The sequence below is a fragment of the Pundamilia nyererei genome, unplaced genomic scaffold (assembly GCF_000239375.1).
Source record: "Pundamilia nyererei isolate P.nyererei 1_Seehausen unplaced genomic scaffold, PunNye1.0 scaffold00070, whole genome shotgun sequence".
In the NCBI taxonomy this organism is placed as follows: Eukaryota; Metazoa; Chordata; class Actinopteri; order Cichliformes; family Cichlidae; genus Pundamilia; species Pundamilia nyererei.
In genome coordinates this window covers 868,417-885,890 of record NW_005187471.1, presented here as the reverse complement: position 1 = coordinate 885,890, position 17,474 = coordinate 868,417, and the positions used below count along the sequence as shown (strand labels likewise).

Here is a 17,474-nt window from a genome sequence, read left to right as displayed (position 1 = left end):
GTCTTATATCGTATATTTACCTTTCCGAATAACATGACTCAGGTAAACCTATGATGTAATTCTTACCGTAGTTTGGCGACATGCTTCTTTTTCTTGTAGTTGGTGAGGATCTCCCAGTTGGCGTTGGTGAGGGGCAGGGGATCCTCGCCATGATACGTCGTTCCGTGGCCAAAGCTTTTGGCATCCTTATAGACTGAGAGCTGACCGGGCTTTAGCACACAGTACAAGTTGTTCCATGACCTGACAGCGAAGAAGAGGCAGGAGCAGGAAAAAGAGGGACTTTAACATCATTTCAGGTTAATTTCTGGCAAGAACACGAAATGAATTTCATTTAATCCCCATTAAAGAGCAGCTACCTCACCAATCCATCGAGACTTTATTTTGTGAACATTCATTTTAAATAAGCACTTATTGCAAAACAGTGGGTTGTTCTATCTTTAAATAGGAGTACTAATATTTTCTTGTAATGAAGCCCTGCAAGATCCCTGACAAAAAGCACTTTTATTGTAGGGCTACTTTTGGCGGCTTGTCTATTGAAAAATTGATTTAAAGCAGAACTGATCCATACTTTGAGTTAAAGTATAGATCTCCCTTTGCTGTTTTAACAAGTTTCAAACTTACTCGAGTTGGTTTTAATCCATCACAAGGAACACAAATTGTGCTGAATGGTCGGTTTTTTTAACGCTTTTTAGGTGTGGTGTGATTTCGAAAGCACTGTGGTCAGTAAAATAAGGAAAAGTCTCGATGTTCACCGTGACAGATGAACAAACATAAGCAAGTAATAATAGGCTCATAGATTTTCCCAACATAAAGAAAGGAAACAATGCCTGGAATAGTCAAAGGCATGATGTAAGGACCATATTAGAGACAAACACAGTGCTGTGGTCCATTTGTTATCTACCTATTTGAAGCTTTTTTTCCTGAGCCCTCTACATCATGTTTGCGGCTCAACATGCCCTCCTGCAGCACAGGCTGGCCTCTGAGGGGGTCCGAGGGCATGGTGGCTGCTTTCTCCGGTTCCTTTGGGGTTACCACCGAGACAGAGGGCTCCAGCTCCAGGGAGGCACTCTCTCTCATTTCTGACTCTAAGGGCACCGTCGAGTCACCGGCCGTCCCCTCCTGCAGACCCGAACTAGGCTCCGCTTCACCAGACTAAAGCAAAAATAAATAAATGAGTTCATGAGAAAGTGAACTTGTCTCCTTGGAGAAGAGATGAGAGCTGAGTCAGTATGCTGAAACAGAGTTGACAACATTATAAATACAGAAAGCTTGTGCTGATTGAGTGCAGTACTAACCAGAGTCTGTTCCTCAGCAGTATAGAGCTGTGAAGATTCTTCCACAAAGCCCGTGTCTTCTCTCCTAAAGGAAACAGGGCAGCATGAGAGGACTTTTAAGAACAGCAGGTGTGGAAGTGTGTATGTGAAAGAAAGAGAGATCAAATGCGACTCATTGAAAGTCTGCAAAACATTGCATTTGGCTGCTAATACTTTTTTGCTCTGCACAATTTAGGGTATTAATATAAATACTTTCATTTTTAACAGACTAATTTCCTTTAACAGATGCTCACTGCAGTTTTTTGTATTTCTCTCTGGGGCTTAACAACAGAAGGATTGACTTAAAATTACACTGCCTTTATCACCAGACTTACACTTTGATGACACTGCTACCAATTAATACTATGCCCTCATGCATATAGAGTACGAACATGAAAGCCAGTGTGTTGTATGTTTACCTGCTTTCTTTATCTGAGCGTTGCCCATCTTTAATGAACTGCTCCACCTCCTGCTGCTGTTTTCGCAGCTCCAACAACTCCAACTGCAACACAGTGGCGAACAAGGATCAGTAACCTGGCTAGCTACAGGGTAAATGAAACACGTGAAGTAATCAAATTACTGTAAATCACGTGTAAGATTTTTGCATACCGTAGTGAGGCGTTCCAGTGCGGAAAAGCGTTCCTCCCAGGTGGCGGTGGATTTCTCGAAGGCCTCGTGCCTCTTGAGGAGCTTCTCAACCTCGTCCACGTTTTGACCCAGGTCTTTGCTGGTCACGTAGGGCTCTTGAGCGATCAGCCACGCCTCCGCCACAGAAGCGTCTCGCGCAAACTGACAGACCTCCAGCACTAGACGCAATGAAGCCACGTCATCATGAGAAGTTTAAGATATAAAAGTCTTTCTTTTAGATGTGTTCATATTATGCGGCGATCCCTCACTTGTAAGGTGAATGTTATGACTGGGGGGTGCATTATGTGACAAATTGGGGCATTGTTGGAAGTAAGCAACTATTTTTGTATCCTTGTTGTTAATGGAGGCTTCTGATGAACAAAAGCCTGGGAGCTACTTTCTGAGCTGGGATTTATATGCATGAGCTTTCACATATTTTAACCATATGGCCTTTGGGATATAAGTAAAGATTTTTTGTTTTTTCAAAGAGATAATGTATGTAAAGGGTTAGGGTATATTTTCTGGGTTGAAGTATAAGATAAGTGTAATATTACTCACAGAGCCGGAGCCAGTCCCATCTGTCATCCCACTTGAACATCATCTCCTTTCTTTTTTCCATCAGCTGCACCAGTTTCTCTTTGATCTGACACAAGTAGTATGGTCTCAGTTACATATCAGTATTATTAAACAACTCAGCCCCAAGACTGCCCATTATCCTCTAAGAATTAGTATTGTGGAGTAATTAACCAAATATTAAATTCAGGCCGGGGTCAATTGCTCATTTAAATTCTTTTAGCTTTTCCATTTCTAATTAGTGTTTGCTCTATAGTCTCCCTGATGAATGTAAGATGAGTGGAATTTTTTATTTCACGGCAAGCCAATTGGTTCCATTGAGCCAGACAAGAACAATCACTCCCAGAAAAGTAATTAAATCTAATGAAAGCAGCAATTTGAAGCCCAGCTGAGGATGAAAAGGAGCTGTCTTTGCTGTTGAAGGCTCACCTCAGCAGAGTCTCGGTGCTTGCGTGTCAGCAGGGCTTTGCCGAGGTCGACGCAGTCAGTGAATTTGGCTCCCCTGGCTTCAATCTCCGAGCGGATCCCCTGGTGGTACTTCTGCAGGAGCTCAACGGATGAGACGTCCCTAAAGCAGAGAAATGATGGATGTTAAGTGATAACAGGTAATGCATGAAGTTTACCTACCTCTGTTGGTAACAACTGGAACTGCATTGTTGCAGTCGGCTCTGGCAGACTTCCAGTGTTCTCTATTCTAGAATATTATAGTCATGCTGAATATCTTTAGGAAGATGAATTGTGTCACATAAATAGGACAGAGCTATTATCTCTTGTGAACAAAGTGGCATTTATGAAAAATTAAAGCTTTTCTTCTAAAATCAGACAATAAAATATATCTTGCCGCATATATGAATATTCCTCATTAAGATGATTCATCCAGAAGCGAATTAATGTGCAACACAAACAAATCCATTTGGAGCAAATGAGTAAACAAAGTAAATGTAAAATGCAAATGTAAATAGTAGCAGAAATTGTTTTACAAATATATTAAGTGAAAGACATACTTCATAATCATTAACTAAATAGATATGTTATTACTTAGTTGAAGTTGTTCTGTTCTTTTAACTAAAAAGGAAATACATGTGCAGAGATAAACCCCAGAAAAAAAGCTCCACTTCTTTCCCTCCAGCTCCTAAAAACAAATATTGGCACAGTTTTTGGTCTTCAGCTACCACAATCAGATTTTATCTCTTGTATACTTTATTTTCTTCTTCTACAACAAACATGCTACGGCAAGGGGGGGCCAGGACACCAGGTCAGGGGGGAGATATCATCTCCTCCGAAATATCCGGAGACAGGCTCCGGGATTAGATATCAAGTCGAGTGTGAGAGGAACTGAAAGATCCAGCACAGCTAACCGAAGGCCAGACGGTCCTTATCTGACATATTTGATCACCTGGGCTTCTCCTGGGTCTCTATCTGCTGGATGATGCTCTCCATCCAGGCCATCAGGTCTCGCACCATGGTAAAGAAGCGGAACTTCTCTGCTGTGTCCACCAGCTCCGCCCTGCGTCCGTCGCTGGCATCCAGCAGGCCCTTCCAGGCTTCCACCACCTCCCTCTCTGTAGTCTGAATATCATCTGCCTTTTCCCCTGCGTACTGGGCATGAAGCCTTGAAGCTGTTTCCTGGAACTGCTGAACCTGGAGTGAAGGAGAGGGACAAGTCAAAACATGGCTTTAGGGGTTTTTGTTTCCCTGATGTAAAGAGAATCATGTCAGAGAAAAATATTCTTTGCATTTCTTTTTAATTTATTATTATTTTATTTATGTAAAACTAGGAGGTTGAATGACTAGGGAACACTTATTTTTACATTGCTTCTTCTCTGAAATATAAGATTTTTTTATATATGAATATTTGCACAGTATGTTGAGGGTAATGCTGTGACTTTTAACGTGGTCAGTATTATAAGCAGTTTTTATTGAATTTTGAGAGGCTGTGACATTAGTTGCTACAGTGTGGTGTTAACGGGTTAGCAAACAGATGCCTATTTACACATCTGACAGACGCGCAGCAGCATTTGCATTCATTTGAAGTTGTGTTTGGAAATCTGGAGAATCCAGGCAAAATATCCACTGCTTTTAGCTCTGTTTTTATCCTCCACCAACTCCCGGGGGGGGGGGGAGTACAGACCTTTTTAAGCCAAATCCTCCACTGTATTTACCAGTTTTTGTAACTTTGGATACTGTTTCCAAAGTTAGTGCTACTGAACCAAATAGAGGCCAAACTAAAACAGAAAGGCTTTTCTTATAAAATAAAATAATGTTTCTTTTATCTCCTCACTGTCTTGTTTATAAAAGAGCAGTTGCTGATGTCGTGCAGCCAGCATGAAACCTTTTAAAATCACAGCACGTCAATTTAAGGACATTACATGAATGATGTTTATGAATGCTGGGAGCCCCTTAGCTGTCTTCAAACCAAAATTATGCAAAGGTGCAAAAGATTTCAATAGCGTCAAAAGGGATACTGCTGAATGAGGCCGTAGTTCTGAGACACCTTTCACGTTACATAGATCGGTCTAACGTGCATAAATATTTTTATTCCTAGACCTTTAATTGTTATAGTCTCCTTCTTTGCAATAAGTTGTGGGCAGGGATGGCAAATTTAAGAATTACTATTTGCACAGCTTTTTCATTGATTCTCACCTTTTGAGAAAACTCCTCGCAGTTACCCAAACATTACAGCACTCTCTTCCCCCCTCTAGATATGAATCATCAAAGTTACCTTCTGGCCACTGCCTAGTGTGTTCCCACTGAGTAAAAGGCCCCTTTGTGTGTATTACCTGTTTGCCTAGAGTGGTGATGTCTCTCTCAAACGCGGCGTGCATTCTGTGGAAAGACTCTGCTTTGCTGAAGTCCTCACCCACATCTTCAGGCAGCTCTTTCTGCTTGTCGTGGATCTGAGCCACCAACTCCTTTCCATCATCAAAGTACCTTAAAGAAAACAGATCGATGTCTATCTCTTCAGCTCTGTGTTTATCATCCTACTTAAATATCAGATGTAGTCATCACGTTAGGTTTAATTCTTTGTGACGCTGTTATCGCATGCATATGTTTTCTGTTTTGATGCCTTTAGTCATGCCACAGTTTAATACTGCCTAAATCAATCTATATTCACTTATTTGGGCATGTGACATTACAGGATTAGACACAAAAGCTTCTGTTTATGTCCATTCAGATTACTGGACATCTTTCAGCCTGTGGAGCGGTTTGTCAATACTGTTTTTCTTACTTGAGCAGTTCATAAGATGCTGTCAGGAGCTGGGCGCGAGTGTCGATGAGCTCCAGCAGATCAGCCCAGCTCTCATTGATGCCGTCCTTCCACTCCGCCAAGGTTGCCGCCTCACTGTGCCCGCCTTCGATCAGCTCGTCTATCGTCTGGTTGACCATGTCCACTCGCTCCTGACCCAGCATTCCCGTCTCCCGCGCAAAGTCTCTGAATTTATCCCTCAGAAGCTGAAGGAAAAAGATTGTTTTGTTTTAAAAAAAAATCCCAAACAACACAGAATTTATATGTGATTAAGTGATTGACTTCACTTCACCTAAAATCACTGAAAATGAAGTCAGTAAGAAGTAAGAATGAACAAAAACTTTGAAGCTGTGGCAAAAAAACCCCCAGTATGATCAAATATATTGCACAGCTTAATAAATTCAATCTTTAACTTGATCTTCAGATTTAAATAGAAATTCTCAAACCATTTCACACAAGGCAAGTGAAAGACGTTTTAGATCGCTGTGAACACGTCCTTATGTTTGGACTGAAATAGGTTAAAAAAAGGTTAGCACTTAAGCAGAAAAGTTGGGGAAGACCACATGGAAGTGCGCTGCACTAATCTATCCCAGTGAGTGTAAAAACGTCCATCTGTGTCACTTGGACGAAAATCTTTCCCATTTTGTGGCCAGCCTGTCTCCCAGTTTCTCTCCCTCTATGTGCTATAATTCTTTGTATATAAAATACCGTGACGTGATCCAGGTCCTGGCCCATCTCCTGGGAGGATGCCACCACGTCCCTCTCTGAGATCCACTGCTCCAGGTCCTCCACCTCTCGGCTCAGTAGGAAGTGATTGAATGTGAGGTCCAGTTTCTTCCTGCGGTCCTCTGCCAACTCCTTCAGGCCCGCATACTGCTTATCTACCTGGCTCTGTCGCCTGATGATCTCTTCACTGCACAAAAGGTAAAGGGAGAGAGCAGAAGAAAATGAGATCTAGGGAAATTAGAAAAAATAGCTCACAGAGATTGAATTTATGTTTACTCTAGATGAGGCATATGATTAAAATACCAATTTTGCATGGTTGCCAGTCTTATCACACTAAACCACAACTGACTGGGACAACATGAGTGAATTAGCATCCTGACTAAGAGTTCAAATGATTTTCTTCAGTGTGTACAAACCCATCAGGGTGCTCCTCTCCAAACATCTTTTGGGCACGGTCAGCCAGCTTCTGAATGGAGTCAGCATAATCATCTACCGCCTGCTTAAGGATCATCTGGCGTTTCAGCATCAGCATGGCGCTTTGTTCATCCTAGAGAGAGAAGGAAAAGAAGAGTATGTTATAGTACTCCAGATGAACTCTCAGTGCAGGCTGCCACTTATAAAAAGTGTGCCACCTTAATTAAAGGAAACTCAAACCATGTAATTATGTTAATGGATGCAGAACTGCTTGTCTTTTTTAGCATAATATGGCTTGTTTTAATTTAGATCATTAGATCAGATTTGTATATATCTGTGGTCTTCCTCTTAGCCTCACCTTGGCTTTCTCATCAGCGATCATGTAGAGCTCCTGCTCCCCTATCCAGGCTTCAGCCTCATCAGCGTCATTGTAGTACTGCTGGGCCAAGTTGGAGCCATTCAGCCGCTCTCGGCGCTTCACCATCTCATCCTGCAGCCGGGCCCATGCCTCCTCTAGCTCCTTCAGCTGGTCCGTGATACGTTCTGCCTCTGGTTTGCCCTCTGCGCCGGCGGCGATGGCCATTCTCCTTCCTCGCTCTAGTACTTCATCTACACGGGGCTGGTGGCCTTCGATCTCCTTCTGCAAAGTCTGAGGGACAAAAAGGAGATTGTGGACCTCAACAGGGCTTTTTGATATACAGAAACAAAGACTTGATATATTGTGCAGCCGACAAACATATATTCAGAAATATTCCGCTGAAAATTAATTTATTACATATTATGCACCAAGTATACTGTAAAAACAAAGCAGATGGAGCTGAAACAATTAGTTACTTACTTAATTATGCCGAGATCTATGGAAATGATTACAACTATTGAGATAATTTTCAAGTTGCTGAGAGTACTTGTTGCTTTTCTTTTATCTTTGACCACTGGTAGTATAACATGACTAATTTTACCATCTCGCTTTGGGGCATTTTCCCTATTTTCTGACATGTTATGGAAGCTGTGATTTATAGACTAATTAAGAAAGTAAATTAATCAATGAAATGAATCAGTGTTACAATTTTTTAGCTAACCACAAGTTATTATGCAGCTATAAATCTCTACCTGGTTCTTCTTCAACAGCATTTGCACAGTTTGAAGATTGTGGCCATGTTCTTGTGACATTGCCAGGGGCATCCTCTCCTCAATCCAGAGCTGGGAGAGAGAAAAAAATAAAGGAAAAGTAGGTTATGATAAGAGGACAGAACGCAGCTGAAATTTGTGAAGAGATTTATAAATCTATGATGTATTTGTTTAAAAAACATCCATGACCAAGTGACTTGTATTGAATGTTTAACCCTTGACCAAATGTCTTAAACAGTCAAAATCCTTTTTTAAGCTCTCTTCAGCTGACTAGAGTGGATTAAGGCAGTGCAACCCATGAGGGATTAAACTGTTCTTTACACAAATTCACCTTAAGAGGAAGTTTCACTGTGAGAGCTAGTAGTTTTGCTAGTTCATACTTTAGGTTTGCAAATTTTAGCGAAGAAATAAACCTTAAAGTTTACGTTATGATAAGGTTTCAGCTTTGTGCGAACACAAATGTAACTCTAGCACTTAACGGCTTTTATTCTCAACTTCTGCTATCGGTCATTTTGTCAGAGTAGTGACTTTGAACACTTTGCTGTGAAAATGGATCCATGCTTACGAGCTCATCAGCCAAGTCTCTGTAGAACTGATGGACAGCTTTGGCGGCTTCAAGCTTGCCCTTGCGCTGGGCCAGTGGGGTGAGGAGCTGCTGGAAGTCTCTCTGCAGGGCCTGCTGCTCAGCCTCCAGTTCCGGCTGGTCCTCCCTGCCTCCGCCGTGCTTCCTGACAGCCTCCTGGAGTTCCTCCAGCTCCCGAGCTTGGTCACGGACCTGGTTCTCCATCATCTGGCATAGGAAAAAAACATGAAGATGAATAACCTTTCAAGCTACTAATCAGGATGTAGCAGACGGTAAAAGTTAGTCATGCCATTTATGTATGAAACTGAGCTCAGACACAGTTTTTAATTCATGTAAATTTTCTAATATAAATTCATAGTACAGATCGCGCTTATGTTTACAATTTAGTATTTAGTGTAGCTTGTGTTCCAGTTTTTCTTTCAGACAAATGCAAAGCTTTTTGGAGTTTGTTGTGTTTAGATGCAAATAGTAAACACAAAGATGATCACACAAAATAAATCCTAAAGCTATAAAGCCTTCATTCCCAGTTATTTAATTCTGTTTAGTGGGGTGCTCGTGTGAAGAGGAACTGCAAAGAAAAGGCAGCATACAAATCTAAAGTGTGCAGAGCATGGTGCATTAAGAGACAAACCTGATGGTTTTTGAGCAGGATGTTGGCTTTAGTCAGGTCTTTAACATCCTCCTCTCCACTCTGTAACTGCTGTTGTAGCTCACCCAGCCACTTCTTCATGTCAGCCAGGCTCTGGTCGAAAAGCTCAGAGCGGTTGGCATCGAATAGCAGCCGTGCCTTCTCCTGGGTGGTGGACTCCAATTTGTCCCACAGCTCATGAAGTTTGGCCAGCTCCTCCGTCACAATTGGCTCAAACTCTGGTTTGAACTCCATCAGCTCCTGACCTTCCTGTACTTGCAAAAAACAAAGACGAATGTTTCTGTGAAGGAAAAACACTGTATGACTTTTTTTTAAATAAGATACATGTAAAAAGTACCTCAAAGGGAATGTCAATACCTACTGTAAAATGCCTCAAATATGAATTCATTTGTTAATTTGGTTCCTTATAGAAAAGGTCCAGGTATTGCTTTTCTATAAGTTATCTAAAGCAAGTGGAACGCTTAGTACGTGAGTATATTAGTACCTGTGTACATTTCAGATTTTTATATGTTGACATTCAAAGAGAGTGAAATCTGCACACTCTGAGTGTCCTTCTTTTATCCTTCATACTTCTTTTCCTTTGCTTTAACTTACATCCTTTTTATTCCAATTAAAGTTATTTGTTGCACACTAGCTCCTAATAGCACATCACCCTGCGCTTCACTGAACATATTCAATTAGCTTGTGACAGATAACATTTCTGAATCTTTAAATTTTGCAATCACAAAGTGATTTTTGTTGCTATTTACAGTGAACCGACCCTATATACTATATGCAAAATCCATCCATCCACTGGATAATATCTTCAGCATGTCCTGGCTACACTCAGTAGGACATGCCAAAAACACCTCACTTAGGAGGCATTTTGATTCATTTCCTCTGTGTGAATTACCACCTTATCGTGGTGGAGGGGGGTTGTAGGTCCTAGGAGCTATGTTGTTGGGGCTGATCTGACCATGGTAGTATCTCCAATGGCAAATTTGTCCTGGTTCAGGTGGCAGATGAAGAGCCATTCAGAGAGGTCATTCTGGACACATGCTCAGGGTAGTAGTGAGCGTCTGGTGACTGTCCCTTAACCCATGGCGCCTAGCCAAGCTTAGTCCAAATTATGTACCTGGGTTCACCCTCCTGTGGGCCCACCACCCACAGGGGGAGCTGTGGGGGTTCAGTCCATTGTGATTTGAGCAGCAGTCAGTCATCCTCATCTTCTAAAACTGTACATGTAATATAAGTAATATGCGATGCTAAATAAATAAAACCTAATTTCTAATCTGTGATAGGCATCTTACCACTTACATTACTTATTTATTGGAATAGCCATGACATTCATTGACTAAAGGGAGCCTTAATTAGTTGTTGTAAAATGCAATTATAAAGAGATTGAGCAGCTCTTAAGCGGAAATCATAATAGTTCAGTAATGGGTAGCGTTTAACTTTTACTGACCTGATCTACTTTGTTGAGCCAGTCCTTGTTGGAGGCCAGCTCGGCCATGAAGGCTTGATGTTTCTGCCACTTGGTGTGCAGGTTCCTGGCCTCATCGTACGATGTGTCTTGCGCTGTCAGCATCTTTTCATTGATCCATACTGTCAACTGAAGCAAGAGTAAGAACATCTAAGATCCTTGCAAAAATGCCCACTATACTCTGGAAAGTCATCTAAACATTAACTATTGACGTTTATGCAGAAGCAACTTTACACAAGCAGGATTTACTTCATTATCTTTACAAAACACAGCATTTACCAATTAGTAAAATGGGACCTCAATTCTAAACATTAGGACAGGCAAAAGCACAGCGTTAGAATAAGCACAGCAGGATGTGCTTGGCAAATTAACTCAAATAATCACGAGATAAAAAGAGGAAAACACTGTGATGTCAAGTGCAAGTGAAGGAATAATTAAGCTAATAATTAATGTGCTAATTGATGTTTCCCAATGGCCAAATAAACTGTAAACTGACAGTGAACTTACATCTTGTGTGTTTTGCAGGAAGTGCTGCAGGTCACGGTTATCTCTGAGCTTCTCAGACACCTCCTCAGCTCTTCGTTTATTCTTGTCATGCCTGAAGTAAAAAAACACACACACAAAAAAAAAAACAAGAAAATGCATTAAACATACAGTATTTTTTTTCTCTAAGAAATCCCTCTGTGACACACTTCAAACAAGATATAACTCGCGTATCTACATGAGCTCCTCCTCCACCAAAAAAAACGGCTCCTCTGCTACACTGTGAAGAATACCTCTGACTTAACGATCAATATCCATTACTGCAGGTGCCCATCTACCAAGCTGAATTATGGGAGTTAATGGGAGTCGCTCCCATGCCCTCTATACACCGTCTTGTTGATGTCTTTTAATTGCTGATCTGAACAGATTAGATCAGTACCTGTGGTTATATTTTGAAAATAGGAAAATCCTTCACATTATAATCCTGCTAAAATCCTGAATTTCACATTAGATTTTTGCTTTTCTGTACTTGTCTGACTTTTCAGACTGAACTACATTCATTTAACATTCATAGTCACTAATTACTCTACAGATTAGGATTTTTAAATCATCATCAACTCCTTGATCCCTTCTAGAATTGCTGAAATCACGTGAAGCTCAAATACTATTATATCAAAACCGTATTTCTCCAATGTCCTGCCCTTCTGTCAACACTTCACTTGAATGAATGCTTACCAAAAACCATGCTGACTGACCTTTGCTGGATCGAGCCCATTTTCTCCTGAACTTTCCCAGAGTACAGGTTATTGTTGTCCACCAGTCGCTGTCCGCCCTGCAGCGCTCCGTCAATTTTGTCCTCGTTGGCCTCCATGGTGCTCACAAAGTCTTCGTGCTTCTTCAAAGCCTTCTCTGCCCCGGCCAACGTGTCAGGTTTGTCTATGTGGGCTAGAGTGTACTCCTGCAATAAATCCGAAATAATTGTATTGGGAAAAAATAACCAGAAAAATGCACGACCTTAAGAAAGGCTGTGTGTCAGCACTGGGCGTTTGAACTGACCGTGTCCCATTCTTTCATATCACAAACTTTTAAATACTTGTAGGATCACTAACCCTTCATTAGCAACTCATCCCATGTGGTAACTGATGACTGTTCCACTTAAACACAACATTAAGACAAGCCATATTATTTATGCATTACCTGGTTGTTGATGATCGCCTCTACTGCTTTGCCATCTCTCAAAAACTGCTGGAAGCCCAAAGCCTGGTCCAAAAAGTTCTTGCGGCTGTCCCATATTTTCTGGAGTTCATACCAACCACGGTCCATGCCCTTTAGCCTCTGGTCAAGCTGTTGGTACTGAGGATCGTCCTCCTGACCCTGGGTAACCTGAGCGCCAGTGTCCCTCACACGGTGAAAATCCTCTTCGTGGTTGTTTATGTCTTCACGCACAGCATCGTGAAGGCTCAGCTGCTCCTCAGCCTCTGGCAGTGTGGCGGGCATCTCCTCTGATGCAACAGCTTTCTGGGTCTTGAAAAGCCAGGACTGGAAGTCATCCATGTCTTGAAGGAAGGTCTGCAACTTGCTGACCTCACCCAAAGAGTCCTCTCTGTCTTTCAGGGTGTTTTTGAGCATGTCCCAGGCAGCGTCCAGCTTTCCTCTGCGGGCCAAAATGTCTGCTGCATTCTCCGGGTGGTCCTGGGCCAACTGGTCAGCTTCTTTCCGCAAGAAATTGAGCTTGTCGTCGATGGCGGCTAAATCTCTCTCTATACCGAAAAGTTTCCGCTGGATGGTCATAACAGCTGCCAGGTCATTGCCCAAGTCCTGCGTGGACTCAATCACCCGTGTCTTGTCTCTGATCCAGGCCTCTGTCTCGTCACACTCCAGGCCGTAGTTGTGCAGACTAAGAGCAGAATCTACTTTCTTTTTCTTCTCCTCTACCATCGCCTTGAAAGCCTCCCATCTAGGAAACAATATTTTATATAACAGAGGTTAATACTCCGTGGGTCACTGTTGTTATTAAAGTATCTTTGATAATGTTTAGTTATGGATGTGTGATTTCTTAAAATAAGGAAAGCTCATTTGTCTGTAGAGAAATTTCTGCATGCCCATTTTTGCAGTGGTGTGCAGAGCTTGTTATAAACTAAAAAAAATAACTGGAAGTGTGAAGAATTTAACATTGCCTCTGTGTTCAAGTACTAAATTAAAGACTTCTTTTCGGAAATTTTGTTGAATGTCATCTTTGCATTAAAGTCATTTCAAAACCTTATACAGTATTAAATGCTTCAGATATGCATCTTTTAGCTTACGGCCATACCACCCTGAGCACGCCCGACCTCGTCTGATCTCAGATATGCATCTTTTTTGTTATTTGTCTCAGGTATAACTGTGAACTTCGTTAACGGCACCTCTTATTCAGTCGCGTCTGACATTCCTTGACTTCTTTGGTGCGAGGGTGTCTGCTGTCCTCGAGCTGTTTTGCCGCTCTGTTGACATCATCTACTCGTGACTGGAAATTTCCCATTTCTTGAGCTAAAATACTCAATCTGAAAACAAGAAAAGGTTGGTGAAAACAACATCTGCACAATCTACTGGATAAAAATACGTGATTAGTAGATGTAATGCTATTTGCAAAAAATACACAGTTTTAATCAGACATGCAAATCTAATTCAGGAGTGATTAAATGCTTAAAATATAATTTGTCTGTGCACCTGTTCTGTACTACTTCCAAATCCTCCAGCTTCTCAGGCACCTCTAAATCCACCAACCACGTCTCCTTCTGGCCCATCCAGAGTTCACAGGCATCTGTCTCACTGAAGATGGTGTACAGAGCCATAGTGTCATCGAGCTTCTTCTGCCTCAGGTCAGCCAGGGACATGAGCTCCATGTAAAGGTCCTTGATGTCTTTCAGTCGTCTCTGGATATCTGGGGTGTTTTGCAGCTCCTCTGGTAGTGCGTTGGCCTGTTTGGACAGAGCATCAATAGTGGCTCCATTCTTGATGGCTTCGTTTTTCAAGTTGCCGTGCTTTTTCAGCAGCCGCTGAGTGGTGTACTCGTCGTGGCCGACGTCATCGCTGCTCATCTGCCTCTTAGCGTCCAGCAGCCAAGCCTTGAGTTCATCAGCATCTCCCTGAAACTGGAAGAATGTCTGCGTGTCCTGAAGGCTCTGTTTCCTAAATGCAGCCAGCTCTTCCAGCTGCTGCCACTGCTGCTTTAAGTCATCTTTGCATTCTTGAATCTTCGGGGAGCCAAAGTGTTTGGCCTCAATCATTTTATCTCCCTCAGCCAGGACCTGCTCAAGATGGGCACGGCGGGCTCCGAGCTCATCTTCAAAAGCGCTGTGTTTGCTTTGGAGAATCAGCACGCTCGTCAGGTCTTTGCCATAATCCAGGGAGGAGAAAATTTGCTCCTTCTCCCTGATCCAGCTCTCCAGCTCTGTTACCTCCCACAGGAAGTTCCAGAAGCGGCGAGACTGCTCCAGGCGAGCTCTTCGCTGGGCAGCTAGAGCACAAAGTTCCTGGTAGCACAAGTCCAGGTGCTGCACCCTGTCCCTGATCACCTGGGGATCACATGGCTTATAGCCTAAGGAGAGAGCGAATTACAACATAAGTGTCATCTATGTCTATGTGCATCTATTTCAGCTTGTAAGTACTAACACATATTGCATGCCACTGATATTTATTGTACTGTGTCCAATCCATCTTATTGTCAAGTATATCTGAGGAGGATAAGAAGAAGAAGATGCAGAGATGAAGAGTAAGAAGAAGAAGGTAAGGATGAAGAAGCATCATCAAGGTGAAGAAGAAGGAGAAAATTAGTGGTTGGGTATTATTTGAAATGAATACTTCATAAAAATACCTTCTGCACACTTTCTCATGTTACTTTTTAAATAGTTTTGGACTTACTATCTCCATTGGCAAATTTCAGAGCAGCAGCACTGGCATTCTGTACCCTCTCTGCCTGCAGAGCAATGTCATTCTCCAACAGAGCATGTTTCTGTAACAGGTCTTCCACTTCCAACAAGTGTTTCCCAAAGTCAGGAGAAAGTAGACGATCCTGCAGAGGAAAAGAAGCAACTTAATTCACTTAAACTTTTAATTTTTACTTTCTTCCTTTAAAAATCTTTTGCTCTTACCTTCATCTCATCCATCCAGCTGATAATGTAGAGCATCTCCTGGAAGATCCTCTGCAGGGTCAGATTCTTATCCAAACGTCCCCTTCGAGCCTTCAGTAGGTCCTGCAAATAGTCCCAAAGACGCAGGACGTTGTCTTTTCTCACATCAATCCGTTTGGCATCATGATAACGCTCCGAATCCAACTCCTTTGAGATGTCCACCAAGGCCTGAACACGCTCCTCGTATGCAGCGATGTCCGTCTCAATAGCATCATGCTTCTTTTTAGCCGCTTCCACCGCTGGCAGGTCATAGCCGAAGTTATCCTGAGGAGGAGAGAATGGAGGGTGCCAAATTATGGACGATTTTTTAACTAAAACGAACTAAAGACTTTTGGATTTAGACTGAAACTTCCGAACAAAAATCCACCATGTCACTCTACAAAACATTTCATAACAGCTTTAGTTCAGCTGCTGTGGGTTTACCTGGGCCACTAGTCTTTGGTTCTCTGCGAGCCAGGTCTCCCTCATGGCAGCCTTCCTGTCAAATCTTCTCGCCATCTGTTCCAGCTTCTCCTGTCTGATCAGCTCGTCTCTCAAGACACGCTCCCGCTCATGCTCCGCCCTTTCCAGACGCTCCCAAGCCTGCACATAGATGATGGGAATCATCATGAGGATTTGCAATCTGCGTTAGTCGGTCATCAAAACAACTACAGCAATTTCATACTTTAAGATCTGAAAATGAGAAAGCTTTCCTCATTTTCAAAGAGTTTAAAAGTGAAGTTCAAGTTCAGAGCACCCCTCCTGGAGCTGGTACGCTTTAAGTATTATGTGTAATGGCACTACAGGGTAGATATCTACTGATACACCTAAGAAATCTTCAACTTAGTTCAAACCAAGCTGTGCTTTCCTTTCTGTCTCAAAGTTCTTTTTTAATTTTCTTCAATAAAATGGCTTTTATGTTGTCATTTAGGAAAATACACAAAAGGCTTGCAGGGGTAATTAATTTCATTTGTGTTTTAATTGTTGCCTCGAGCATGAACTTAGCTAAATTAATAAACTCTGTCCACCCAAGCAACCCCAAACCACAAAGATAATCTTCCTATTACAGTTGATCTTCTGCATTCTGATTCTGGTTTGTCTCCAAATGGCATCCAGGCATCTCACCCTATTGATATCTGCAACCAGGGCTCCCTCTTTAGGTGTGTAAACTCTCTGGTTGTTGGCTCTCATTCGACTCTGGATGGTGAAGAGCAGCACTTCGAGGTTACCTTTCTCTTGAAACCTGAGAGAAAACAAGAAATTAAGTAACTGCACAAAAAGTACTACTGGACATCAGAGACTCAAAATGTGGTTTTAGTGTCAGGGTTACAGCTAGGGAAACCATTATGTACATTAGACGTCCTCACTAAGACATGAAAAATAGAGTGCAAGTGTGTGTCTGTGTGTGAGTGTGTCTTGAGCTCCTGATCCAGTTTCCACTGCGACTGTAATGCGTTGAAGCTGTCACTGACTCACTTGGGTGGCTTCTCTACAGTGCGGTAGGTGTTGAAGGCCTGAAGCTGCTGCTGAACGCCGCTGAGAGAATTTGCAAGTTTCCGGTTGTTCAGCACGACAATGGTCTGCTCGATCCACATCAACAGGTCTGACGACAGCGTCTCGTACTTTTCGATCATCTTCTCCGTCTCGATGGCTTGATCCAGAACCTGAAGAATAAATAAGATGAAGTAAGTGAACCGGGCAAACTCGCATAAAAAAATGCACACCACACCTTCCAACTCACCTTTCCTATTCTCTTGCCCTCAACAGCGAGTTGTTTCATCTTGGAGAAGTAGTGGTAAAATGCCACGACGTAAGTGATGATGGACTTCTCATCTGGGTTCTCTGTGAAAACATCTATAAAAGAAAATGGAAAACAAGTCAAATAAGTCATTCCCGGCCAAACCAGAGACAATCACTCGTCTTCTTTCCAGGAAGCACAATGTTCACAGTCACTCGCCTTCTGGGTCTAACAATTTGGTCACACCAAGCTTCTGCTCTGCAACGTTGAAGGCGTTCTGGAGATTGTGGGTCGGATTGGATCTCTTTAAACTGTTATAGTCAACCAGATCAGGGCTGGGAGAGAAATATAGAGGGTAAGAGAGTATATTGCAGAGAGTGAGA

The 17,474-nt window shown here is 42.3% G+C and overlaps 1 protein-coding gene across 1 annotated transcript in view; it reads right to left on the bottom strand.

Moving 5' to 3' along the window:
* The window catches only part of sptb (spectrin, beta, erythrocytic), a 41,294-nt gene that overhangs the window by 4,427 nt on the left and 19,393 nt on the right, over positions 1 to 17,474 (bottom strand). Inside the window, exons 7-35 of the mRNA XM_005736581.1 lie at positions 17,311 to 17,426; positions 17,095 to 17,207; positions 16,830 to 17,017; positions 16,479 to 16,596; positions 15,798 to 15,956; positions 15,336 to 15,638; positions 15,106 to 15,256; positions 13,912 to 14,782; positions 13,608 to 13,745; positions 12,403 to 13,162; positions 11,961 to 12,163; positions 11,230 to 11,320; positions 10,705 to 10,851; positions 9,243 to 9,509; positions 8,594 to 8,818; positions 8,011 to 8,100; positions 7,259 to 7,549; positions 6,903 to 7,033; positions 6,469 to 6,673; positions 5,743 to 5,966; positions 5,294 to 5,444; positions 3,910 to 4,154; positions 2,943 to 3,081; positions 2,499 to 2,583; positions 1,923 to 2,119; positions 1,733 to 1,815; positions 1,296 to 1,359; positions 902 to 1,152; positions 67 to 240 (exon numbers count right to left, since the gene is read on the bottom strand). Of these exons, the coding sequence (XP_005736638.1) occupies positions 67 to 240; positions 902 to 1,152; positions 1,296 to 1,359; positions 1,733 to 1,815; positions 1,923 to 2,119; positions 2,499 to 2,583; positions 2,943 to 3,081; positions 3,910 to 4,154; positions 5,294 to 5,444; positions 5,743 to 5,966; positions 6,469 to 6,673; positions 6,903 to 7,033; positions 7,259 to 7,549; positions 8,011 to 8,100; positions 8,594 to 8,818; positions 9,243 to 9,509; positions 10,705 to 10,851; positions 11,230 to 11,320; positions 11,961 to 12,163; positions 12,403 to 13,162; positions 13,608 to 13,745; positions 13,912 to 14,782; positions 15,106 to 15,256; positions 15,336 to 15,638; positions 15,798 to 15,956; positions 16,479 to 16,596; positions 16,830 to 17,017; positions 17,095 to 17,207; positions 17,311 to 17,426 (6,180 nt within the window). The remainder of the gene's footprint in view (positions 1 to 66; positions 241 to 901; positions 1,153 to 1,295; positions 1,360 to 1,732; positions 1,816 to 1,922; positions 2,120 to 2,498; positions 2,584 to 2,942; positions 3,082 to 3,909; positions 4,155 to 5,293; positions 5,445 to 5,742; positions 5,967 to 6,468; positions 6,674 to 6,902; positions 7,034 to 7,258; positions 7,550 to 8,010; positions 8,101 to 8,593; positions 8,819 to 9,242; positions 9,510 to 10,704; positions 10,852 to 11,229; positions 11,321 to 11,960; positions 12,164 to 12,402; positions 13,163 to 13,607; positions 13,746 to 13,911; positions 14,783 to 15,105; positions 15,257 to 15,335; positions 15,639 to 15,797; positions 15,957 to 16,478; positions 16,597 to 16,829; positions 17,018 to 17,094; positions 17,208 to 17,310; positions 17,427 to 17,474) is intronic.